Genomic DNA, 27,510 nt, shown 5'->3' on the forward strand with positions numbered 1-27,510 from the left:
ACTATACTATGCATAGTATAGTAAAACCCTAATCTCCAGGGTTTTGATAACCCTGGAGATTAGGGTTATCAAAAAGGTAATAAAAATCCACATTTATCATAATTATATTACACTAAATATGAACAGATGTTTTCAAGTTTGAAACTTGGCAAAGCTGGCAAGTACAGAGAAGAACTAGGATTTGGTGAAATGGCTTAAAAAACCCCAATCTCAAATCAATTTTTTTATTTCCCTTTAAAAAAAAAAACTACTGAAGTATTTTCAAAAAGTTGCTTTTATTTCAATCATTTCTTCTGGGAATTGACCATAGTTCAAAAAGTCCAACTAAATGCATTGGAAAAAGTTTTCCAAAATTTTTAATCTTCATAAAACTGCTAATTCGAATCAATAAATAAACACCCAACAAAAACATGTGCAACTCTGTTCATGCAATGAAGCAAGCACAAAAGCATTGTTCAGAAATACTGTTCACATTAATAGTAAAAAATTATTTAGTCTGAACTCCTCAAGATGCGTTTCTCAGCGATACCACGCAATGTCTGACTACAAAAACAATCTGTAGAAAAATGTCCACCAGCAGATGGCACTATGGGTAGTAAATGCTGAAGCAACAAATGACCAGCAGTTTTTTTTCTTAAAAAAAAAAATAATGCAAAAAAACAAGGAAACTGATTAAAGCAAAATGTATACTTTCAGTACTGTCAAACCGTATTACGACGAATCTAAACTTAACTTGTAAGTGAACATTCCACTCCTGTCTCATGTTAATGGTGCGTTTCCAATGATTACACTTCAATGCCACATAAAAGCCTAACAAATGTATTTAATGTTTGAGAGAAACTTTTTTTAAAAATGAACATTTCAAATGCCATTATGAAAAACYTCAGTTTTGATGTGCACACAGCCTAAAAACTTCCATTTACAGTAAACAACGCCTGAGACAAACTTTTGTGTGAGCAGGGCACCAAACTGGCTGTAGCCCAGGGGCTCCTACCCTTCTACATCCGGCCCTGCTGATAAGAAACCTCGCATATATTGAAGCAGAATTACGCCGTCACCTTTCCTTGTTCAACAACATGAAGTAGCAGAAGCCAGGTCTCTCACCTGTAGCAGCAGAACTTGACAGGTAGCGTCCGTGTCGGGGGTTTGCTTCCAGCTGACCGGTAACGTAAAACTTCCCGGGGACTACACGTCTGATGGTTCCCCTGCTGCATTTACCATCCAGAACCTCGTGAGAAGTAAACAGCCTTTCTTCCTCCGTTTGCCAGTGTTTGTAGCGGAGTGCTAAACTTGAAGACGACGCCATTTTGGCGCCAATTCCCCGCTTTGACCCGGGTCTGGGGAGCCTCGTCGTTTTCCGGTCACCGTCTTCAAGGTTCTGGCGCCGTGGGCCGCTGAAGAAGGCCAAATGCCTGGCCGCTCTGGTGGAGGGGTCGCTGGGGACTCTGGTCGTTAAAACACCGCTCCGGACATTGTGAGGAGCCGACCGAGAGGTTGGCTGGAAGGAGCGAGCTGTGAGCTCACACTGGACTAATGAAGACAGGTTTATTGTCGATAGGGTGTATAAAAGTGGAACACCCAAGCAGTACGCTTTTAGTTTCAAATACATTGCAGACACGATTTTTTTTCTCTCTAAGCACCAAAACACTGGGACCGAGTGAAGAGCGGCTGTTTGATTTGTAGACGTCCTGCTAACACACCTGCTCACTAATTGGCACAAATTAATGGCGCATGCTCACTGGGCTCTAGACTACAACTACGTCTGCTGTCGTTTTTTGTCAAATTTTACTTTATTACACAAGTGCATCCCAATAAATATATTCAAAATGAAAAGGGGAATTTATTTAACAGATTCTTCACACACAGTGATACATATTAAGCGTTCATTTCTGTCCATTTTGCTTATTGTGGTTACCAATTAATAAAATCTTCAAATTCAGTTTCTCAGATCTTTAGAGAAGTAGAGAATACTAATAAACATAAATACATTTAAGTTTGCAATATATTATGTTATGGCCTGGACTCCCGGCATAAGGAGGGTAAGCTGCCAAAGGCCATTACTAAAGAGGCTGGCTGTTCCTAAGCCTGTATCCAAGCATAATAATAAAAAGTTGGGTGCAGGGGGAAAAGGTTTTAAATGGCACCGCTACAATGTAATAAATCTCAAAGCAACATTCACATTTGAGAACTTTATTACACACATAAATTCAGACTGGCATCTTAAAGAACTATTTACTGACAAAAGAGTAAAGCAATAATCTACACTGCTGTTTACAGTATTGCAACCAGAAACTTCAGTAACTTCAAATATTTTTATAGAGCAACAATAAATACTGCATACGTGATTTTCAGAACTTTTTATAAATAAAAATTTCAAAAGCGTGATGGAAATTTAGTTATTTTAACCAATAATTATTTTTTTATACCTCAATATTTATTGGATCATTTCGAAAATGTTAATTATTTCCAGTATTGTGCAGCCCTACATGACTTCATCACCGAACACCTTCCTCCACTAGAGGGCGACAGTGAGCCACATTGGATTACTGACATTCCCACAGTGAAAGGATTCTAGTAAATTGACCTTTGCCCTTCATATAAATAATTCCCGTGACTTTTCAGACTAAGCCAGTAAATTCTTTCCAAAAACCCACAGAGAATATTTTGCTTCATTGTTAAAGCACAATTTTATTTCATTATTTGCACATAAAATGCTATTTTAAAACGCAGCCATTGTCATAAATTTCATTTTACAACTCCTTTAATAAGTTTTTTTTATGATGTCAAAGAAAAGGATAATAAATAAAACCGTCCTCGTACGCATGTCTGTCTTCCTGAAGCGGCTCAGAAACAAACTCACTTCGCTCTGCCAGATGAAACACGCAGACGTCCGGTCGCTAGTCGAATTATTCTCACGTCGCCTCTAAAACAGAACCTCGCAGAAGAGGCCGATCCGTTGATGAAGGGCGCGGCAGAGGGATGACTCACATTTGGAGTTGCCTAGCTACGGCCGGGAGTTGTTTTCTTTTGGCTTGGAGTGTGAGGACAGCGTGTGTGTCTGGTTTTCATTGAGAGAGGAAGGCTTTGTGTGTGTGTGTGTGTGTGTGTGTGTGTGTGTGTGTGTGTGTGTGTGTGTGTGTGTGTGTGTGTGTGTGTGTGTGTGNGTGTGTGTGTGTGTGTGTGTGTGTGTGTGTGTGTGTGTGTGAGCTGAGAGAAATTAAAAAAAATGCAAAAAAAAGCAATGGGTGGCACTGTACTGGGAGCAGGAGGAAGCAGAAATGCTTTGCAACGACAGGAAGTGATGACATAAGGAAGGCAGTAGAGTTAGATTTTGTGAATTGAGGGGGAAAAGTGTGAAACCTCTGCGGTTGATAATCGTGGAAACATGCTAGCTCGGCTAAATACATGAGGAAATAGTTGTTGAGTGAAAACTGTGGCTCAGATGATATTTAACCTTTAGAAAATTGCAGCCATTCACATTTACTGAATAATAAAACCAGAGTTTACGCTTTACAGATGCGTAAAACTGATCCCTTACAGGTTTTATTAGTTGCTTGCTTGGCACACTCTCTTCATTTGGCTTTGAGCTGGCATTTACTTCTTTCATTTTACTCGTAAACTGAGTAGAAAGTAAGAGTAGAAAATATTTCAGTACATTTTCCACCACCCATCTCTCAGAGCATTGAGATGCAATGCTCGGAAAAAGTGAGAAAGATTTATTTTGGCTAAATTTAAATGGTCCAGATTAATATAAACAACTGGATAAAGGTCACACCAGTGTGTTTCAGATTTATTCTCAAATTTGACTAAGGCACATAAAAACCTTCCTTTTATTTGAGCCAATCAGAGGTGGAAGTACGGGTCCATGTTTGACTGTATTTTTTACTGAAATGTAGTTAATTTTACTCCAAACGTAACAGGACACCCACCTTCCAGAAAGTGCCGCATGTAATTCCTTGTGTTTTTTTATTTATTTTTTTGACCATTCTTCTTGGTTCTCGTTTAATTTGGATGGTTCCTTCACACAGACATGGCTTCAGAAACTTGACGCTAGCCTGCCTTGTCCTTCCTAAAACTATCTTTAATCTGTGTTCAACACGGTTGTTCCACTAAAACACCCAATTTTTCTCCAGCGTTTAATTGTCTCACCTAAACGGTCACAACCCAGGATCCACTGAAGGGGAAGACTATCATCAAGTAGAAGGCAATGGAAAACATGTTTGTCCGTGGAAATCAAACAAGTTAGGAGAGCTCTGCTAAACTTCAGAAATTTGTTGATTGTTAAAAAATAAATAAAAATCTGCAACTTGTTGAAGGACATTTATCTGGTGTGAGCAGTAGCTGTGTTTGATATGGGCGGTTGCCCAGGGCGTCATTAAAAAGGGGAACAGGAACTAGAAAATAAAGAACAACTTATCTGTCAGTTGTACTCTGCTACTTGTATACATGTGGAGTAATTTCATTTTGCTTCCTGCCGATTGCTCGGATTCCAGTTTACAAAAAAAATAAAAAATTATAATTTTTTGCGCTTTAATTGGTTGGGGGGAGGGGCAGCAGAAGGAGGGGCTCGCCCAGGGCATCAGTATTTTAGTGTTTACTAATAAACCAGCATCTTAAGGTTCTCATGTTGGGGTCTAACCTGACTCTACTATATAAAGAATCTCCTTAAACGCGCCGTCAACCCATGCAGTTCATCACTCCATCCCTTAATGCTGCTAGAAGTCCTCTTACTGGGKGATAAACTTTTAAGAACGACTCGCCTACCTGCTGTTACCTTCACAGGCATGAGCTCATTGGAGGTGTGGGAAAAAGGTTGTTTTGTTGTGCGGGTTGTGCTGTGTCCAGCTCCAGTGGTTAGCAATGTGTTTGTACCTGAACCGGAGCCACATCTCAATAATCCTCGGCTGGTTAGGAGTGAGAAATGACTCCCTTCCTGTTGAGCAGTGTGAGGCGAAGAATACGAAAATATGCATCCATTGTCTGGGAAAAGGAAGCTGGTAATAACCGCACTGCTAAGCAACAGAAACAAAAAAATAAGGAATGGAAACTGTGTGAAGTTTGTGTTTTTCTTCAATGTCTATGGTGACTTGTCCAGAGAAGATAAAGCTGATATGGTGGATTGGTAAAGTGACAACATAGAGAATAAATAAAATATAGTAAATAAAATAGTTTTTTTTTTCTCTAAAACCCCTAAAAAAATCTGAAGTAATTAGAAAATAGAGTCCAACAATCCTAAACATCCAGGTAGAACTGCAGTGGAATAGTTTAGATCAAATTATAGTAAAATGTTAGAATGACCCAGTCAAAGCCCAGAACTTAAAGGAGATCTGTTGGATTTTCTTTTGTAAGAAGTCAGAATAAGTCTGTGGGATACACAAAACATGTTTACTACATTTTTTTCACAAAATCATTCTCACAAAATAGACTCTGTTCTGCCTATCTTTAGCTCTTTGTTTCAGGACTCTGTCACTTTTATGCAAATGAGCTGCTTTTGGCCACGCCCTGAAGCTATTCACCAACACTCTCCACACGTGAAAATAGCTGCAACCACATGAGCAACCCTACATCTTCAACCCTGCGGTTACATGTTGTTCCGTCCAGTCCATAATAAAAACCCAGCTGACCAAACACACTCGTGTTTTAGCAACGAAGTGGGCGGAGCTCTGTTTGGGTTGATAGGCGAGGGGCAGCGCCCGCTGACTGTGATGTCAGTATTAAGAGATTTCTGACACCAAATAACAGTAAACGATTACTAGAGAGTTCATGAATGTTTTTTTTTTTAGCACTTGGACTATTTCTAGAAGAAGTGGAGATAGTGGGGCCCCTAAGAAGGGGGGCAAAGGGGGCCACACCCCCTACTGGAAAAGTGCTGACCAATCATGTTCATGTCACAAAATGGCACACAGTCAATGTCTTCTATGAGGACATAAATGTAAAACCATATTTTTAAAAAAATAGCAGCTGTAATTGGTTTTACAAAGCACCGACTCACTAGGGCTGAAACCAAATGCATGCCACACTTTTCAGATTGATATGTTGTTGTTTTGTTGTAATCATGCACTGTTTTGTGTCAACCTGACATGAAATCCATAAAATACGTTAGAGTTTACAGATAAAGAGACAAAATGTGAAAAAAATTATTTGTCTTTTTTCTTTTTAAGATGTTTGTCCACCACCAAGAAGTTTATCACCAAAGCCAGCCTGGTGACGCCAGGAAGAAAAGGCCTGACTCTTTTTTTTTTTGTTTTTTTTTTCAGTTGCTCAACAGCCTCAGGTCAGGTGGAAGTTGCAACAGTAACTCTTACCTCCCCTCCTTTTGTGTGATCTGCCTCATTCAGAGACATATTTCACCTACAATCCCTCCTCCTCCCTGTAAATCCTGTAAATGAGCCCGAGGGCTGTTTTCTTTAAAAAAAAAAAAAAGAGTGAAGAAATCTCAGGGCAAGGTACGACGTTGTGCAAAACGGCAAAGGAATGAGACGACGGCCGACCACAGACTGCAGAGATTTGCGATTGTGCAAAAAGAAAAGGCCGGCAGTGACTTGGCAGCCAGCTTCTGGCTTTTGTTTTGAAATTCTCCAGACTCCTCTCTTACACACACCTTTCATTTTGGGGGGGGGGACGAGTGGGATTTGGGCATTACTCAACCATAAGGAGCAAAGCGCTGTGTTTGTTTAGATCCATCTCTTCAGATCAAATGCCTCCCATTTCTCGGGATGATTGAACTCCGACATCAGCGGTTAGCATCAGCAGTGAGACAAGCAGGCGGCCGTTAATTTGGCAATGCGTGACTCAGCTGACTCCACGCTCTGATAAGGGGAGTCCTTGTTCGAAAGCGGCTTCCTCTTAAGTCATGTTTCCACTGTATAAAATAAAAAATAAAAACTTAAATGCCAAAGTGCAGGGTGGGTTGTTGTTTGAAAAGCAAATCCAGCTTTCTGACGGCGGGTTTAAAACCAAAACTAGTCCCTCCACCCTGCGAGGAGAAGTCATTTTTAACCCAGCTGCCGTCAGCTGGGACAGCGTACAAAAGCCTCGACAAAGTTTCCACACCTCTTTCCCACATTCTGTCACCTTGCAACCACCAAAAAATATCAGTCTGTTTTGTTGTTTGTTTTATGCGGCCGACAGACACGATTCATGCCTTTTAATTTGTTTTCTGCAAGTAGACATCTGATAAGTGTGGTGTGCATTTGTATTCCACCCTTTTCCTCTCGCGCCCGTGGATAAAGATCCAGTTTAACAAACCGCTGCCACAAAAGAATCACCCGATTAGGTTTCAGAGGTTTGAAGTAAATCTGTGAACAGCTCAACTATTAGTCCTGCGCTCTAAGAATCCGACCTTTAAGAAGAAAGCCGTAGTGACGGCAGCATCATGCTGTGGGAATGCTTTTTTATCATAGGCACACTGATTAGAGTCTGACAAATTTAGGTTTGAAGTGATCTTTTAATTTGACCAACATGATTTTTTACATGGAAGTAATAATTATGTTTCAGAGCGTCTCAAAGTACCAGTGGGAACAAGGGGGAGAAAAAAAGCTGCTCTGCAATTATAGGAAACATTTGAAGAACATAAATTATTTTTGTTCAAAACTTTGCTACATTTTTTTTTCGGTTTATTTTTTGCATGTTTGACCAAGATAGTCAACTTATTGTTTTTGTTTGTTTCAGTTTATTATTTATGTTACTCCTAATTGCACTGACAGAACAAATTAAAGTTGTTTTTACATGTTTGACCAACTAGTGAAGCTATCAGTGTATGAAAGTGTGTTGTACCGGTGCAGAGTTATCAAATAAATGTATAATTCAGTACATTTATGTCTGCATTTGTTTTGTTTTTTTTAAATTAAAGTGTTTAGCCAATTCAGTTTTTCTGTATCGCATCGGTATCAGCAGATACTTAGCATCAGATATCGGTATTGGAAGTGAAAAAAGTGTATCGTGCATCCGGGCGTGTCGATTTGGCACCTTCTGAAAATTTGTAGTTGAGATTAAAAAGTTTGGCATTTTAAATCATAAAAATGCACCTTTCTAAAAATGTATAGTCAATTCAGTTGTTTTAAGAAAATCACATGCAATGAAAAGCGATAATTCCTTTAAGCAATAGTTATTTTAAACTGTGCTAACAGTTGATGTTGAATGCATGATGTTTCATTTTAATTGGTTTATTTTCAGTAATTTACTATAACGTGTTGGTTTAGACTTGTCCCTTTGTAAAAAAAAAAAAAGCAATATTTCAAGTTAGTTGCATAAAATCACCATGAAACAATAAAGTTTGTTGTAAAAAGTGAGCTAAAGTGAGTTCAAGGGGTTATAATACCTCTGCAAGGCTGCGAGTCATACTTCATCACCACTCTGGTTTTTCAGGTAACAGAGCCACCGGCCTCTCCTATTGGTCTTCCGCCAGGGCTTTCACAGGCACGTGATTGGCCCGTTTCTTCTGCTGGGATTTTAAAAACATGTTGTGACCAAACTCCTACCCCCCCACCCCCCTTTCTTTGCTGTGGCATGGCTCAACATCCAATAGGTTTTCACTCTAAAAAAGAAAAAAAAAACTAAATCATAGCTGACGGATGTGTGACTCATGGCGTTTCCTCTTCTTAAAATACACTAGGATTTGAAGAAAAGCTAAAAAAGAACATTCTTGCTTAGGCTTTTTTCTTGTTGTTGCCGCTCCACAGGCATTTCCCTTTGGGCTTTTTTTTATTTTTTTATTCAGACGCTCTCTGCGCATACTGTTTGGTGCATAGATTGAGCTGCAGGGAGTGGCGCATTTCTCCTAAAGCGAACGTTGCTAACCTTGCCTCCTCTCACCTGCAGGGTGGGGTAGCCCACACCCAGAACGCGAGCAGGTCCAACCGCATTCTGGTTTGTCCTTTTCATCCTCAATCCTCTGCCATCCGTCTCACATCGCGTCCTGGAAGCGGTTTGGGTCTCAAGATGCCTCACTGCATAGCTATTCGGTTATTTTTCTCCTCCTGCCCCCCCATCCCCCCAACTCCATCTTGAGTCACGTTGCGAAGCGGGACGCGTGTTATTTCCATGCATCAGAGGCCGAGTTACTCATCTCGGTTTGGAGTGTTTGTCTGAGGTTTTCCAGGCTGCACATCTTCAAAATTACCTCCCATTAAATGAAGCTGGCATGTTGAAAGGATTGTTTGAAGGTGTGGCGTCTGGGACACGGAATGATTCGTTCCAGTTCATCTCACTCCCACTCCGTTATGTAATTACACTCCCGGCTTCTGCGTCTGACCTTCGACCCCGGTCAGAACGCAGCCACACGGCCAGCCGTCTGCAGTCTGAACCGGCGGCGTGTCTCAGGGTCCAGTTGGTGGAATATTCCCCTCATAATGAGCTCAGATTCTCTGTATGTCCCAAGTTTTTTTATTTTATTTTTCAGACGTTTTGAATATGAAAATTAATAAACTGTTCCTGCTGTGCGTGCCGCACCAGCCCCCTTCAACTCACTCCGCATTGAACTCGCAGCTAGCAAGAAACTGGATTTAAACTTGGAAGCGGTTTCCATTCACCGCACCTCCAGGCTGAACATGGCTGACGTCCCTGTGCTCACTGTGTGTTACGCCTCCATCGCTGATTTGACATTTCCGACCCAAACCGGCACAGATATTTAATAAGTGCACTGTAAAACATCTGAAAGTGGGTTTAGCTTGACAATGAAAGTTGGAGATGCAAGAAAAGTCAAAGGGAGAATTGTTCTGGTTTTAATCAAAAATGAACATCAAAAATGATTCAGCAAGAAACAATTAGTCTAAACATTGTTTTTTATTTTTAGTTCTGATTGCGCATTAATCTTCAATTGTGAGTCGTGATAAATTTCTGTATTATTCTCAATTCCCTTATTGAGTTAAGATTAATTATTTATTCTTATTCTTGACTCAACTTACATTAACAAAATGTCTAAAATGCGTTTAATTGCATTTTAGTTAGATTGAACGAACATTTGCCTTTACAACACACAAGAGGCGGGTCCACTTCACTCACAACACAACATACAAACACATGATGCAAAGCATTCTGGGAAATAGTTCCCACTCCCTCATTTCAGTTCTTTTTTCTTTAAATGCCAACTTAAAAACCTGAGCTCTCTCAACTTTTGGAGATATGAAAAAATGAAGACAGAAGAAGTTAACACAACTTACAGCTGCATGTTTGTCTTTCAAAACTCACATAATTGAGTTCAAAATCTTAAACCTGCGATATTTCTTTGATTTAAAGATTAGAAGCTAGTAGACACAACTACACGTTTTTACAGTGTAATTTATCATAATTTTCCAGTATTTTGTTGGGATTAATTTAATAGGGCAATGAAGAGTGTGGGTTCATTTAACTGAAAGACAGATGTTTCCAAGCCTTTCTAAAGATTTGTATAGAAATTTGGGTCTGGACTTTGACTAGACCATTTTAACACACAAGTATCCATTCGGATTGATGGAAGGAAAAAAGCCAACAGGATCATCAGAAATTTATCTCCATCTACCTTTCTATCTACTACCAATCAGACTAACAGTCCCTGCTGAAGAAGTGTGTGCCCACAGCATGATGCTGCCATCGCCATGTTTTTGCAGTGAGAGTTTTGAGTTCTGTTCTCCCTACTTGGGCCAAAATGTACCAACTTCTTCCCCATCTTTCACAAAGATTTGTGGGGAGGAAAAATGACGAGAGGTAGATGTTTTGTCCTCTGCCGTGTGGCGGGAGCGGAAGTAAGCATTCAGCGCCGTCAGTGCACTCGTTTGATCACCTTGAAGTTTGTCAACAGCACATAAAACTGGGACGGCCCCTAATGTTTCCTGCCATCTACGCAGTTCTGCTTCAGAGATTGATGCCAATTGTCGGGTTGCGGACGGATAAGTAGATAGTTCGGCTTTCAGCACAAAGGACTTCACCGATGTGAAAACTGATGCTGTTTCTAAGCAGCTGTTCTTTCATCCGGAGTGGAAGGATGAGACGGGTTTCGCCGTGTTGCTGCTGTCTTCCTCTCACACGTTGCCACATACTGAGCCGTTTGGCCTACTAAAAAATGATGCCACACATCTCGGCTTCTGCTCCTGCGCCTCAGTTGTGTCGGATTTGAAACGCAGGAATTTGCTCACAACTCTGCAGGCTGATGATGAACAAGGAGATGTTTGTTTTTTTTTTTCGTTTTTTTACTTTTCCATTTGATTTTTTTATGGATAAAAGGTTTACAGCAATTCAAAGAGTTTCCCCCTCAGTGTCCCGTTTCTTGCAAGAGTACAACCACAAATTTCTGGGAATTTTTTTTTACCAGTACAAAGTATCGTCGGACATCTACAGAGTAAACATTTCGCCTGTTCAGATTTTGAAAATATCTCCGTGTCAATTGGACTTCATGTTAACATCTGCTAACATCCATTTTCCAGTTTTGCCAAAGATTCCCAATTACATTTCAGTCTGGAACTGGTCGGCCGATTCTAAAACACAAATATTCCTTTATTCAAACCCAGGACTCTCAAAACGTGGTGCAAGAACTTACCGGTTGTACTTGGGCTGCCTTTTCAATGCCAGTCACAAGAATGTCTGGTATCAAATGCTGTCAAAGTAGACAGGACTCTAATAACTAAATTGTGACATTAAACAGAAAGCAAGTGCTGGTGGTAGCTGCTTATTGCTAAGTCCTGCTCTCACAAAATACCCGGCTTAGATCTGAGAAACTCAACCGTGCTCCAGATGGATGTTTAGGGACAAATACTCGACATCCCTTCTAAAAAACACTGAGAAATGCCTCGTTATGCAGATGACAACACGCCTCCAGAGTACAAATGAGACACCAAATAAACTGTAGCCTCACCTTACTTTCGTAGCTCAACGTAAACTAAACAGTACAAAGTGTCTTAGAGGCAAATGACAATCTGTCACCGCGCTCATTTGGAGCACATCACTCCGCAATGAGAATTAAACGGTGACCATGAGTAATAACAGTTGATGTCACAGCCGTGCGAAATGACTCCCAACCTCTCCACCCTTTGCATTCCAGCGTGTTCCTCCTCGGTTTGCAATTAGGCAACGACTTGCCCCCGTTTGCCCCCCGCCCCGTTGCCACCAGCGACATGCCTTCGTCCTGAAACACCCTGGGAAAACACTACACACATCAGGAGGAAGAAACTACACGGGTCATCGTTTACATGCCTAAATATACTTGCGCGTGTCGCCCGTGGCAACAGCATTGTGATTATGCTTAGCTGGTTTGCAGTCTGTCGCCATGGCAGCGTGCGCCCAGTCAGAGTTTTAGGAGTCCCCCCTCCCCTCAGCATGGCCGGTGAGTCACCAGTGGCAATCATGAGAGTAAAATCAACATCTTCAGCTGATTGGCAAAGACATGAGAACGAGAGGGGGGAAAAAATGACTTGCTTGGGTTTGTGAGTGTGTGTGTGCATGTGTGTGTGTGAGAGAGAGAGAGAGTAACATATGGGCTGAACAGACAGAAGAAGGAGGCAGAGATTGTGTGAAAGGCAAACAAGAGGCTTGTCTGGGTGTGGACGTAAAAGAGGGCTGGGTATAAGTGGGTGTAGGAGTTGTTTCTTATGTTTGTGCATTTAGACTCGCAGCCTGGAATTAGGATCATTGACAGCAGGAGGAAAAGGACGTGGAAGAGACAAGCAGCCGTCTAACAGTAAGTCGGAGTTTTATCCCCGGTGCTTCTCAGGGCCGAGGCAGAGTCCAGGAGGGTCAGAGAAACCACATTTGATTATGCTTTCTTCTAACGGTCTGCTTTTGGATGCTTTAATTCAAATTCAGAGGAAGAAAGGTGCACACTCAGTTGTCCACTTTAACCTGAAACCGTTTTTAATTTTCCACTCTGTTACTCTTTCACTGCTGGTTTAACTTTACTGGCATGGTGGGATAAATTGAAATTTGGCTTGAAAATGTGGGTGAATTTAAACAATTTGAATTTCCAGCTTCTAAAATTGCAAATTAGATTTTTTTTWAAAAAATGTTTTATTTCTTTATTTTCCGGGATGGGAAACTCAGTAACACATCGAGGCCAGACGTTAAAGTCTCTGCAGCAACATTTGACAAGTTTAGCCTTTTTGAGTGAAAGTTGGAAGAACCGAATATTCCTCAATTAAACTTTCTGAAAATACCCAGTTGAATCTTTTTTTATTATTATTATTTGTATTTTTTTTTTTAAACTTATCTAGATTTTATAATCTGGTTAATTTCTCGAAAGAATTTTTTTTGTGTGTTTTTTTTTTTTTTTTCAGCTTCTCAGCGCTTTAAGCTGAAACGGCACAGGGAGCTAAAACAAAAAGTGAATCTCGTGGTTTCCCTCGGTGAAACGGAAGGCGGAAAAGTCGAAATGATGCCCGAGCTCTGGTCACATGTCTGCCAGCTTGATGCCCCGTGCCTGCAGGAGGTTTTTCCTTTTTTTTTTTTCTTTTTTTTTTGTGCTTGGATGATGACACGAAACATGCCAGGATGTTTTTTTTTTTTTTTTGGAGGGCCCAACCCTTGACCGCTCCTTTACCCAACCAACACATTCCAAGAACCTCTGATGTCTCTCAACTCCGGCGTGGCTCCGCGCGACCGTATTCCAAACGCGGCTCGTGTACACACGAGGCTCTTTACGAGCGACTAAAACTGTAATTACAGTTTTACAGTGAAAGCATGAAGCAGTTTGTAAAATGGCCTCTGCGTTTTTTTGTTTTTTTTTTTGTTTTTTTTTTTAAGGCAGGCAGGGTTGCATTGTGTGCCAGAGTGTGGAGGGATCAGCATCTTGGTGAGAGAACCGGGCGTGTACGCTACAGTTATTTCAGGGAGTGGCAGGTATCCTTCAAGCATTAGACAAGCCCATACTCATCTACCCACCAGGAAGTCTTTCCAGGCCCTCCCTGCCAACAGTTTCTGTGCTTACTGATCCCCCTCCACCTCTCTCCCCAGCAGAACCTCTTTTATAGACATTAACCTGAGTTTGGTTCATGAGAATCCATTGGCTCTCTCTCTCAAAAACCCAAATTAGAAATGGAGTAGAAACGCCCTGAGTGGTTGTGGCGCCTTTTGGTTTCAAGCCTTTTAGAGCGAGCGGGTTGACGTCCATGATGTTTTTGTTGTAGCGTCAGCTGCACGTTCAAAATTGTCAACTTCAAACCCCGTTTTCTTTCCGTTCGTCCCTGCAGGAAAGTCATCATGCTGGTTCTCATCGCTCTCTCGATTCTTCACATCGCAGCCATCATCCTGCTGCTGGCGGCCACCATTGACAATGTAAGTAAAGGCTCCGTCACGCAGGTTTGCTCAGTTTTAGCTCGTCTTAAAGATTGCTCAAGAAGAGTGAAAAGGATAGCTTAGCAAAACGAAATGCATTTAATAACTTACCTACAACGGAAAATTAGGTGCAAAGAGAAAAATATGTTTTCGGGAACTGACTGTCTGACAAGACGACCCCGATTCCCGTGGCAGATGTCCAACCGTGACATCTGCCACGCTTCTCCTGAGCATCACGCTAAGACTGAAAATAGGGTCTTTGTTTTGGGTTCTACTCTTCCAAAATGTGTTGTGCCAGCAGGGGGCGATAACGTTGCGATTAGCATAATCAAGCAGATGAGACGTGTGTGTGTGTGTGTGTGTGTGTGTGTGTGTGTGTGTGTGTGTGTGTGTGTGTGTGTGTGTGTGAGGGGGTTATAAAAGATGTTATATTGTTGTGAGGTTTTTTTAACACAAATAAGTGAGAAGCGAGTCTCTACATCGCTTTTTATTGTTCTTGTAATTATCTCAGGATTTCCACATGCTTGACAACATTGTAAAATGCTTTTAAACATATTGATTTGAGATACAAGCATAACAGATAATATACGTTTTGCTAAATATCTGGGTTAATATGAACATAGTCTTAAATCCAGATTTGACTAAAGCTAAGCTAACAACTTGTTCGAAGATGGGCGGGGACTGAAGTTGACTTCTAGCATCTCAAAACAACTTAAGTCAAAAACATTATACTAGTTCTTGCTAAGGCTATTTTATCAATTTTTAAACCATCAAAACATTTGATTTGGCTGATTATTGACATGAAATAATTGACGTAGGAAATAGAGGTTGGAGGCGGTGCACCACCTCTGAGCTTCCTATGTGAAACACAAACTAGCAATGCAACATGTAAAGAGTTCCAGATGGAGTAACTAGCTAAAAGAGAAGGTATCGCAAAAAATAACATATTAATAATAATTTAAAACTAAATGTTCTCTCTGCTTACTATCAAACACACAATTTAAATATTCATCCATCGCCGCAGGACGGTCGGTTCCCATTAGGTATCGTTTGGGGGGGGACCGCCCTCCGCAAGCGGCGGTGGCTCCAGGAAATCATCGAGTTTCTCAAAACCCTACGCACACCATACCTCCGCGCACATGTGCCAGTCGAAGGACGCTGCGGCGGTTTGTTTCTCGATGGAAAGTCATTGGTGGCGCACCATTTCTTTCCCCCATTTCCCATGTAAATCTGATCATCTGGAACTAACCACCCAATGCAAACATGACCACCATGGTTTTAAAGGTTCATGAAATGACATCAGCATAAAATACTTTTGAGATTTTAGTTGTGTTAAGTCGTGAACTTCAGCTGACCAAGAGAGTAATCTACCGCAGGGAAGATATTGACAGCATGTAACCTAATCTAACATACCTTCAGGTCCCTAAGTCTGATCGCCTGAGTGTCGTTTCCTAAGACTTTCATTCCTCTCCTGTTAGCGTCTCACTCTTCCGTTCCAGGCCTCATACTCGTCATTTCTCCTGGTCACAGGTAGATCACAGTTAGTTTAACAAGCCAACTTGCACACGCTGCTCAAGATACATTCAAATGTCTAAGATTTCTCTGAGCGCTGCGCTCCAAAGTGAGGAATGAGTAATGAGTAATACCTCGGTTATGCAGCATCCGTCCTAAAAACGCTTGACGTTGCCTCTTCGCTAAGGTTAACTCATTCATGGAATAATGAAATGGATGGTGTGTCAAAGGATTTGATTTGATTTCTCTGCTCTTCTCATCAGGCCTGGTGGGTAACTTCTACCACGAGCACCGATGTGTGGGGGCGCTGGGTGTTGACAAACAACAAGTGGAACATGACCGACCTCCCAAACAACTATCCAACAGGTAAGCATCAACTGTCTTCCCAAAACACTGATGAATTTCACCTAAATTTCCAACTGCGTGCATTATAACTTTGCTCACATCAGTTCACATACTGATTGTTAGCATAGGAAGAAATGACTCACCACCAATTTCACAGTTTTTTTTTTTTTTATGAGTTCCAACTGGATTCGATCATCTATACTTATTTATCCTATTTGAAAAAACACAAAGCAAGTGCTGTTTGTGGATAATCATCAATTGATATAAACTTAAAAAAAAAAAATATATATATATATATATATATATATATACACACACACAATTTGGGTCAAAAAAAGGGAATCAACCTGAAAATTCTATACATGTTTCTGATAAATTAACTAATAAAAGTTTATTTTATTTTTTATTTTTCTCAAAAGTGAAGATTGGGATCTTGTTTAGTATAAAAATCATCTGTTATGATGTCACACACGCCGCCTCCTTATTTGAGCCCTGACTGATGACTGTCGCTCTCTCTGGCTCCCCCTGCAGACTACCTCCAGGCAGTGCAGGCCACCACCGTGCTCGCCTGCATTTTCTCCATCATCGGCCTGTTCGTGTTTATCGCTCAGCTCTTCACCCTCCCTAAGGGAAGGAGGTTCACCATCTCCGGCGTCTTTCAAGCCCTCGCCTGTAAGTCACGCTTGCGAAAGAACGTTTCTGAACGCTTCCCGACGGGTCTAAATCGTCACCGTTCTTTTCTTTTTTTCTCCTCCCCCGGTCCCCTCTCTCAAAATCCTCTTCAGGCCTGTTCATCATGATCGCAGCGTCCATCTACACAGACCGTTTCCACACCAACGAGAAGAGCATTGGTAACTACGGCCACAGCTTCATCCTGGCGTGGATCGCCTTYGGTTTGACGTTCATCTCCTCCATCGTTTACTTTGTGCTACGCAAGAAGTAGCGTGGAACAAGTTGGACACTAGATCATACTCCACGTTTGTTTTGTTTTTTMTTTTTTTTTGGAACAGATCTACTCTTTCAGCTACAATCCTGTTTTTTTTTGTTCCTTCATTAAATTTAAGCTGCTAGTGTGAACACAATAGACCTGTGGATATTTTCACATACACTTAACGTTTGACCGAGTCTGCCTTCAGACGGTTCCTTCGACTAACGAAGCAGGAGTCGAACTCRGTCGTATCTAAGTGTGTTCTCAGCCCAGAGTCGGGCTGGTTTTCTTCAGGGCATCTAAGGATATCGTTTTTTGTTTTGTTTAAGCTGAACAGAGAAAATGCTTCAGGTTTACGATAAATTCGAACTTAATGATTAGTTTTTCCATCACTATTTTCAAAGAGATCATTAAGCGTTCRACTGGCGGCAGTATAATGACGATCAATAAATATTCAAGTGTGGTTTTTTTTATGTACTTTTACATTTATGAATATGTATGTTACAGTAGATTTAAAAAAGGGTATTTTGTTATTTGATGTTTTGCATTATTTTATTGTTAGTTTATCAATTTATTTCTATCTTCTCTAATAAAAATACGCTCTCTTTATAATGCTGAACTAATATGATGGAAATGCCTTCGATTAAATAATTCTCCTCTAAAAACATTATAGATGTTGGAATAAGATATTTGTAATTAGGAGAGACTAAATACTCTGGAGTATGTCAATTTTAGAAAAATCCAAACTTTGTGCGGAAATGTTAAAATCTTTCCACTRGCCGCGTTCCCACAAAGGCAACTGTTTGAGTAATGAAGCGCGAGACATGATGTGTAAATAGGATTTCTTTCCAACAAAGCTCCGTGTGTCTGATGTTTATTTTTGCTACATGAATGATCATTACAGTGACTTTTGAAATAATAAAACTTTTCATTTTCATCCTGTGGTGACTTGTCATTTATTTTTTCCACCAGTCGCAGTAAATGGATGTCAACCAGTGTAGTTCAGTGATTTTGATTCAAAAGTGAAACAAACATACAGGATAGATGATACAGGAACGATTTTTCACAACAAAATACTCATTTGAGTTTAAAACAGATGAGGTCATTCATTCTGTGAATAACTGCGAATAACATTCTGTAAAAACCTGTCCAGAAGTTATTTTCGAGATGTTTTCCTTTTAAATCAAATTTGTAATAGAAGTAGACAGTTACATTTTTCAGTTTTGTATTTTCCAGTCAGTACCTTCAACATTTCATAAGCAGAGACATAAAAATAATAAAAATCCAAACGAGGCAAAAAAAACAACCCCAAAAATCATTTTTTTTGGTGTTTCAAACTTCATAACTGTATGCTTATTGCAAATAAATTATGTTTAACTGTACAGAGGTGAATTTTTGATTGATATTTAAACAAAGACCAAACGTACTTTCACATGGACTCTAAAGGGTTGAAAGAACAGCAGATGACTTAATTCAGGTTCGCCGTTTCTGACTTTTTTATTCCACTCAATTTTCCATCAAAATCCTTGGACAGAGTGCTCCGCGAACAGAAAGGTTGTTGTTGAGTTAGTGACCGTCTGCTGGTCAACTCGGTAGTCTTCAACCAAAACCTAACCTACCATCCTTGTTAAACATAAATAATTTTTGACCAAAAGTGATGTGACGATATGCGTTTCACTTTTTGAACAAATTCACTGAAATAAATTCCCTTTTTGACGATATTCTGAGATGCGCATGTGAGAGTTCAAAGCGTGCTGTAATCCTCGTCCCGATCGAACGRATGCTCGTTGCGTCCTGGGAGCATCATGTGAACGGAGATGGAGGGTGAGAGAGACGGGGAGGACAGGGAGAGGCGGTGGAACGGGGACGCAGGTGCCAGGTGGGGAGGGGGAGGAGGGAAGGAGTCCGAGTGGGTCAGGGGAAGCGAGTGGGAGTGGGTGAGCCTCGGCGAAGCGGGCGGCGGAGGCTCGTAGTAGGGAGACAGGTGGGAGATCACGGGGGCAGGCAGAGGGGCGGACAGGGTGACGGGCAGGTTTGGGGGGGTGTAGAAGGGAGCAGGTGGCAGGAGGCCCACGAAGTTAAAGCTGCAGGGGTTGAGGCTGGAGCTACTCCTGGGCCCCACCATCAGGACCTTCTTGGTGTAGTTGTTCAGGGTGGAGACGCCCGCCGCCATGCACACAGTGAAGGCTAGCCACACCAAACTGACAGAGACAAGAACAAGAGGCACACTGTTCATGACGATTTCTGAATCAGACTTAAAGTGCGAGCAAAAATAGCTACGTCACTGCAGGATTTTCTCTTTTGCTCTTTTAATTGATTGCATGTGTTTGTAGGAATATGGTTTGGTTTATTTGTTGTTCGGCGACCAGAGCAGCCATTGGTAAACGCCAAAAGTGATGGAAGGAGTCCTTTACGGACTTCTGAAATAACAGGCAGGTACCAAGTGACCCAAAACCCTAACCTGAACCCCCATCCCTACCCTCGCACCCCACTAAAAACTTGGGTGCGRATGGAATTCAGGGAGGCAATAGAGATCGACATTTGCTTGTCCGAAGGCAAGCGACTGCAACGGGACACAGKATGTGTTTAGTTTGGGAACCTTGATTCCTCAGATTGTTTGCTGGTAGAACAAGCTCTTTCAAATATCCTTAATCTGTTCAACATGGACTACACATGGTCATGGGAGCAGGGAAGAAGTAAATGCATCACCTTTGCAGAGGTTTTTTGAATAGTTAAAAAGCTCCCCAAGGACAGTGTGTGGATGAMTTCTGTCCTGGGGAGCTGAAGGTTATGGATACCATGGTATTATCATTGCTGGCCATGGAGAACTGGAACCAAATGTCAGGAGTGGTAAACTGCCCCCCTCTGGATAGGGGGTCAATCACTGCTCACAAGTAATGATTGGCTCACAAGTAATGATTGGCTTCATTTGGGGTAACGTTCCTCTGGACCAAAWATATTCCATTTAGGTGGTTTGGGTGCCTACTTGAGATGTTTATCATTGGAGAATTTTAAGTTATGTCCTTCTGAAAGGAGAAACCCAAACTAGCTGAAGGAACTTGATATACCTTCTGGCCAGAGAACAATTAGCAATCCTCCTAAACTGGAGAGTAATGGGAGAGAGATAGTAGGTTCTCCTTCTAGACCTGTTAATTGCTAGATAGCTTGTGGGACTCCTGCTAGCTAAATAGCTAGTTACTCAACTAGCTAGTTACTTAACCAGCTAGATAGGTGTGGTCAAAAAAATTGAGATAAGTCTTGGATTCAATGGGACACATTTAYCCTTCCTATATATACTGGAAGGGTAGCGAGTGAAATTTAAGAGCAGAAAATACTTTCTTTTAATATATAAATTAATTGAAACAGAAGTGACCCATTGCAACATTTGGAATAGTAAGTATACCTGCAGCTTTGATAAAAACATGAACTCATAAACTAATAAGTCATTACAAGTTCATTCTTATTGTAAAGTTGAAATCTTATCATTATTTCAAAGATGAACCTTTCCTTGCTGCAAAATGCAGGATTTTTAGTCTAACTTTACTATTTCTTTACTTTTCCACAAAATGTAATGGTTAATATCGTATTCATACGCACTGGCTCTGAGTTTCAGTGCATGTTGTTTCTGCTTATAAGTGCGCCTTTAAAATGTTCCGATAAAACAGAAAGGTCCAACAAACTCACTAGAACGCCCAGGAGTAGCCGTAGCTGTGAGGTTTAAAGTCTTCTGGTCCCATTGAAACCGTGGTCTGAAACACCTGCATGAACATCATGTGACCCACCATCCCAAGAAGACCTGCAGTGCACGAAACACCCCCAGAAAAATCAATGGTTTCAATTAAAACCAGCAACCTAAATATAGATCTGAGGTGGCAACAGCTGTACCTCCCAGGACCGTGAAGACAGCTGCAAAGGCGTTGAGCATCTGGCCCCAGCGCAGCGTGGAGGGAAACCAAGCCGTGATGCACAGCTGGGCGGACAGCAGCAGGCAGCTGACCAGCAGCAGGCCGACGTACATGAACTCCAGCGTGAGACACAGCCAAATCATTGCTGCAGAGGAAGAAACGGAGGCTCAGAGCTGAAAGAACAAGCACAGATGTCAAACWATCATCCAGCAGGAAAAGGGAGAATTTACCTTCCTCTGATTCGGGAGTCAAACTGTAAAACCATCGACATTTCTCTTCTAAAAAGACAAAAAGAAGAGGGGGGTTATGAAATAAACTCACAAATCTGCATGGACAGAAAACGTGATAAACATCCGAAGTCCTTACATTAAACACCAAGAATTACATCTGAAACCTTCTTTTTTTTTTCTTCTAGAGGAAACCCCAAGTTTAATTAAACACATCCATCAACTATTATGTGACAAGACCGTTTGCATAAAGCGCTTCTAATGCCGGGCATAACCTGATGGGGGATTATGGGATTTGTTTGGTGTAAATCTGCCAGGATGGCAGTGGAAAGAAAAATATTAGCTGCACCAAAAGCTGAAACACAGGCTAGTGGAGATTTATTTTCTCCCAAAGATATTAAAAAATAATAATTTAAATAGAGGAAATTTCCCCAAAACATCAACCAGAAAGCAATTATTACTCTCAGAAGAATCTTGATTGGCTCCGGGCGCAGCAGCAGCAGCATCGTCCCGTCTCAGTTTTTAGTTAAGCTTCTTTGCGGCTTGATTGCCAAACTGTTTAAATGATAGCTCCAATAATCTGCCCCCGAACTCACAAAAGGATGAGTCTTAAAGAAACAGGTGCAACCAGGGACAGCAGGAGAAAATCAAGACTGCATCATCGACATGTACAGTTGGAAAAATAGAACGATCTTATAGATCTTGTGCTGTCAGACGTCTTTTCTGACTCTGCAGACTTAATAAAGTCGTCATGCACTTTTATTTTTTTTCCAATTTCAAACACAAACTTCTACATAATTTATGTGTCAAAGCAACATAAGGTAGTTCTGATTTGAAGTGCCTCTAATCAATAAAAAAGTACAACTGAGTCTGCTCTGATTGGTGGTTTTTGATTGGGAGCATTTCGTCATATGACAATCGTGGCGTTGGGAGGAGATAGAAATGCTCAGTGTTTTCACAGATTACCTGTCTTGTGTCACGAAACCAACAGTTTTAGCAAATACTAAACTTTTTGACCTACATTCAAACTGTTTAAAGCTAACGCCACACAGACCCCTGAACTAGCCTAAAAAACCTTAGAATTATGCGTTACTTCCTGAATCCCGGACGTACACTTTAGTTTTTGCATTTAAACTTCTTGTCCTTTTGTTCTAAAGAGGTGAGCAGTTGCACCGAAGAGGCCGACGGTACAACTCCCTACGTCGTTCTTGCTCGGTTCGTCTGATCAGCTGCAAACGAGACGATGATAACTCGGCCCATGTTTGTGAATCCTGTTAACCTTTCGCCTCCCTGGCTTTTAATCCATAATTGAGTCGTGCTGTTGAAGTCTAAATCTCTGTGAGCAGAACTCGCCATGGTGATAATCCTCTTAGGGGCCAAGCACACAGCACCGCCGGCTCACAGTCACACATCTACATGAGAGCCAAGGAGACCCTGGCTCATCCAAACTACCATTCTGTGCCCTGCTTCATAGTGGGACCAGTAGTGGTTTTGCTACATGAAGTCCAATTAGCATTTCCAGTAAACAGCATGTTGTTGCAATCCCTCATGATGAGATTGTTTTAATATTCTAAGCGTCACATGTAAAAATGGATTAGCATCTTTAGATTTCCTCAGAAATCCGTTGTTCTTTCATTTATTAATTTTCTTCAACCTATGTAATCCCTGTCAGAGTTACTAGTGACATGTTCAGGCTTTTGAATCAAACAACAAGAAAAAAAAAGAACACAAGCAATGTTGTCCTTTTACATCCAGCCATTGATTTTCTACACAATTCAATTCTAACTTCTCATCTGGTTTTCTCCAATCGAACTCGATTTCTTTGGTAAAATTTCAATGGGGCCAATCAGCGAACGGTTGAGAAAGATGACGTTGATTTTCGATAGAAATTAACCAAGTCGTTCAGTCCATCTTGGCAACACTTCCAAAAAACTGAGTTAACATTAAGAGCTGCCTTCTTCGGCTCCCCACTTCTCTCTTTGCTTGGGAGGATGGTTGTTCACAATGCAGACAATTTCCTGTAAGCTTCTTAGCATTAAACTGGCTCATTACATATGCCACGGGCAAACGTTGGAAATTGGGTAAAATTTAAAACCTCAACAGAGTCCATGCTGTCAGGAAGCAAACCTTCTTGCAAGGGGAAGAAGGTAGAAGCTTTTTGGGGTTTGTTTTTTTTACCCATAAATAACATTTTATTTCAGGGTATCAGAGTAAAGTGGACTATATTCTTGCACATATCATGCCATCTGATGTAGGTGACATAGATGTTTCTCCAAAACAGAAAACCTTGAGTGTCAAGTTGTATTCAGGTGGCTCAGAGGAGTTCACATGTCTGACTCGTCCACTTTAAATGCTCCACAGAGAGCAAGCGGTTGGTGGGAGGCCTCTCTATGACCTCTCTGTGACCTCTCTGTGTTCTGGTGATTTCTGCTGCTGGAACTAACCAGTCTTCTATTGGACTTTACTTTTGATTCTGCAGAGAACATCGTCTCTTCATTATATTTACTTTTTTTTTTTTCCTTTAGGGTCAACCGACTAAAACCCATCGCTCTCTCACCCCATTCGTCCACATAGATGTTCTCCTCGCAGATGATGAACAGGCCGGTGTGGAAGTACGGAAAGACGAAGCGGTCGTCGCCCGTCTCCCAGAAGAACTGGATGTTGGAGGTGTTGGACACCCCCGGCACAGGGATGCACCGCTTGAACTTGGTGGCCGTACAGAGAGGCTTGGGTACCTTCTGCTGGCCCGTGCACCAGAAGGAGGAGGTGAGGGCCACGGTGCTCAGCAGGAGGGACACGACTGTCTGGAAGAAGGACAGGGAAGGGGAACGTACTCTCTTGAGGAAGGCCATCATGGGAGGAGGAGGAGGCTGGCGGAGGGAAACGAGGGTTAAAATTAAGATATCAGATCCTTTTTTTTGTCTTTGTTGAGATGACATGCACTTCAATCTCCAAGGAGATGTAACAGATGAGTGCATGTGGAGTTTGTGTAGTATACTCCTAATACGTCTGTGTGTTTTGTTGTGATTTTTATGTGACAGACCAACACAAAATGGAGGACAGGAAACAAGAAAGGCTGGAGGCTCACCTTTGACCCTGAACAGCCAAGGCTAAAATGAGTGATCTGCTCAGCTGTATCTCATTTTAGATGTTGATCATGGACTATTTACTAAATGTGGATACGGAAAAAAAACAGATGAAACTGTTTTGCTTTTCTTTTAATGTTGCAAAAGTGCGAGAACCTTGTTATGTTCTCACTACAGTGAGTTACAGATTTACCTTTCTACAAAAGTCTAACATAGTTTCTTTCAAATATAACATTTACTAAATAAGTCATATTCACACTAAAATGATTTTCGCCTTTTAATAATAAAAAAATGTAAACAATTACTTCTTCCACCACGGATTTGTACCAAAGCATGTCCATGTGTCTGAACAGCTCAGTGAGGGTCCAGCCCTACGTCCCACTGAGAATCTGTGGCAAGACATGAAAACTGATATTCATCCAAATCTGGGTTTGAATTATTTAGTAAAAAAAATAAAAAAATAAAAAATCACTCTCAAGACGTCTGCAACCTCCCTAGACCATTCATTGCGACTGTAACTATGGCTAAAAATTGAAAATCACAGCAAGATATAAAAAAATGTGAAGGTAATAAATACATATTTAATACAATATTAATATTTTTTGCCTCTAAGTTGCAAACTACCTGCTTTAAAATAAAGTAAAAGATGCATCAAATGTAAACATTATGGTAAGAAAGATATATTTATTCCCTTTGAAAAAAATATGTTTTTATTCAATCTAAAAATGTAATTCCTACAACAGGTATTGATAAAAGTGGCTATTTTGTTTTGAAGCGTCTTGTATCTTTTGTGGCTCGTCACTTTGTTTAGCTGGAGAGAAGACAAAACCCACTCTTAGTGCTGTAAAGGTCGCTGACCTCTGCTCTGGGCTGGTAGAGAAAAACCCAAAAGAATTAAAGAGACAGTAGCTGGTCTTCAAAGTATTGATTCAGAGGCCTGAACAAAACTACACATCACACTGTCAAGACTTTTTTTTTCTTTTTTTTGTCTTTTTGCTGATTAAAAAAAAAAAAAAAATTCAAACAATGCATCATTTTTAGCCCGTCTTCCCAACGTTGTGCTGTTTGTGTTGGTCGGTCACAAAAAGTCCCAATAAAATTCACAGAAGTTGCAAAGGGCTACGAATGAATTTTTACAACTCTAATCGTTACAAACTTTTGCAGACAGACAGAAACTCACACAGCCCTGATGAAGATGTACTATATTAACTGAAGAGGAAATCTGCCATCGCCATGGAAACCGTCCAGGAGACGGGACGCGACGCACCCGGCTACTCCAAGTCCAACTGTGTGCTGGAGTCAAAGGAAGGATTCTCACCTGCTGTGCGTCTTCCCTCAGCCTCCTCTTGGAGAGAAAAAGTGGAAAAGAAGTGACGGCTCCCCACTCCCACTCCGCTACACTGATGACGGGAGGATTTTGGTCGCCACGGTGACCTCTACGGGGGTGTGTGACTGTCACTCCGACACAAGCAGGAGCGTATCTCTCAATATCACACACACACTCGCCTTTAATCCAGCCGTATAAATAAATCCAAAACAGACAGCTCAGGTCCATCTGTTTCAATTTCATTCCTAGACTCATTTTGATCCATTTCATTCCCTTCCATCCTCCAATCTCCAGCCAAGGCTTTTCAGCCTGCACCAGCCATGTCGGTTTGATTTAACCTTGACACACTGACCAAAGCTACACACACACACAAATACACACACAACTTTAAATTTGGAGAGATAAACTGTATACTGAAAAGCAGTAGGACCTTTAGAGAGAGAAGTCTTAGTTGTGATATTAACAAACAGCATCAATACGAAATTCATTTATTCAGACCTGATAGGTGCAAAGCACTGGACTGTATGTACTGTTCCATTAAATAGTGTTTGTTCCCCCTGAGTTTCTGTTGTATACTTTTTTTGTGTTACATTTTAACATTCCATACTAACCGTAAATTTCCGCCACAAAACTCAGAAGTCTCGAGATCAATCTGTGAAATTTTCTAGAAAAATTTCTGAGCTTGGACAGAAGAAATTTTGCTAGAAAAAAACTCAGTTTTGAGAAAACTCAATTAGTTGAAGATTTTTGAAACTCTTAAATTTCCACGTTTTTCCTAGAAAATGTATGAGATTAACCTCTTAATTTGATCTTTTCTTTTGGCAGAAATGCATTTTTTCCCACCATCTAAAATGGCTCTAATATGCTGTTGTAAATATCGAAGAACCTGTGTGTATTGAAATAACTCTATGCATTAAGGCTGCGGTGTCCAAAGTGCGGCCTGGGAAGCTTTTTGCGGACCCTGGATGACTTTGTATGGCCCTGGACCACAGTTCTGATCGATGTGAAAATATGGAGAATATTTCATGTTAAAAAGTACTTATCGAATGCAGAGACAGCTATTTATTACAGTTTTATCCGTTTTTTAAACGGGTTTTATCGATACATTCTGGCACAACCGGCCCTTTGACTACATTCATGATTTTGAAATTGGCCTAAAATGAAAACAAGTTTGAGACCGTCAATCTAAAACAAATCAATAAAGGAAAAGGTTCAGCGGTCAGCTGCAAATCTGATAAAAAGTTACAGAAGACCTGAGGCTGCTCCACTCGGAAGAGACTGTACAAAGTATTAACTAACTAGATTAAAAACAGCTAATCTAGTTAGTTAATACTAGATTAGCTGTATTAACTAACTACAGGTTTTATGTACCGTATTTTCCGCACTATAAGGCGCACCTAAACCTTCAATTTCCTCAAAAGCCGACAATGCGCCTTATAATCCGGTGCGCCTTATATATGGACCAATATTGAGCCACAACAGGTCTAGCAACTACGGTAAGCAGCCGCCGACTTCATTTTCGCCCGTAGAAGAAGTGCGCGGTGCATGCTGGGATAGTTGTCAGAACGCTGGTTTGTAATCTATTAATAAAGTTTGACTGACCTATCTACCTACCGACTGTCTAGAATCAGGTCGTCTGCAGGTCATTTAGCACCACATTCTCCACGAACATGCTTTGCGCGAACGGAGAAGGGTGACCATCGTCCGGCCACTTCCTGGCCCAGGAAGGCTCTCCTCGCCAAACAGTCGGACTGTTTTGTTGATATTCACTTTACTGCAGCTCCATCTAGTGGATGCATAACGTAACTCCAGCCTCTCCTGCAGCATCTATTCTATGCGCCTTATAATGCGATGCGCCTTATATATAAAAAATGTTTTAAAATAGGCCATTCATGGAAGGTGCGCCTTATAATCCAGTGCGCCTTATAGTCTGGAATATACG

General features: G+C 41.1%; 3 protein-coding genes across 7 annotated transcripts in view; 1 reads left to right on the forward strand and 2 right to left on the reverse strand.

Annotated features, from left to right (window-relative positions):
- LOC103468416 (uncharacterized) overlaps positions 1–1,710 on the reverse strand; it is an 18,486-nt gene extending 16,776 nt beyond the window's left edge. For 2 of the 4 annotated variants that reach the window (XM_017306069.1, XM_008415496.2), the window contains exon 1: positions 1,105–1,710. In XM_017306069.1, the coding sequence (XP_017161558.1) occupies positions 1,105–1,609 (505 nt within the window). In that variant the 5' untranslated portion in view covers positions 1,610–1,710. The remainder of the gene's footprint in view (positions 1–1,104) is intronic. The other 2 variants (XM_008415495.2, XM_008415497.2) reach the window with 1 other exon arrangement.
- A 10,755-nt stretch (positions 1,711–12,465) lies between these two features.
- On the forward strand, positions 12,466–17,960 carry emp1 (epithelial membrane protein 1). The gene is made up of 5 exons (XM_008415499.2): positions 12,466–12,649; positions 14,154–14,238; positions 16,014–16,116; positions 16,627–16,767; positions 16,881–17,960. The coding sequence occupies exons 2-5, from the start codon at positions 14,164–14,166 to the stop codon at positions 17,036–17,038; spliced, it is 477 nt and encodes a 158-aa protein (XP_008413721.1). The 5' UTR covers positions 12,466–12,649; positions 14,154–14,163; the 3' UTR covers positions 17,039–17,960.
- Positions 17,090–26,931, reverse strand: gsg1 (germ cell associated 1). Of its 2 annotated transcripts, none has more exons than XM_008415502.2 (6): positions 25,560–26,931; positions 23,713–24,025; positions 21,159–21,206; positions 20,909–21,073; positions 20,708–20,819; positions 17,090–19,224 (listed from the first exon to the last, which is right to left on the reverse strand). In XM_008415502.2, exons 1-6 carry the CDS (start codon positions 25,836–25,838, stop codon positions 18,768–18,770), a joined length of 1,374 nt encoding a protein of 457 aa, XP_008413724.1. In that variant the 5' UTR covers positions 25,839–26,931; the 3' UTR covers positions 17,090–18,767. The 2 variants fall into 2 exon arrangements, with proteins under 2 accessions (XP_008413724.1, XP_008413723.1); XM_008415501.2 differs by having other exon boundaries at positions 25,422–26,929.
- Positions 26,932–27,510: the final 579 nt, after the last annotated feature.

Source organism: Poecilia reticulata, linkage group LG8 (assembly GCF_000633615.1).
Source record: "Poecilia reticulata strain Guanapo linkage group LG8, Guppy_female_1.0+MT, whole genome shotgun sequence".
In the NCBI taxonomy this organism is placed as follows: Eukaryota; Metazoa; Chordata; class Actinopteri; order Cyprinodontiformes; family Poeciliidae; genus Poecilia; species Poecilia reticulata.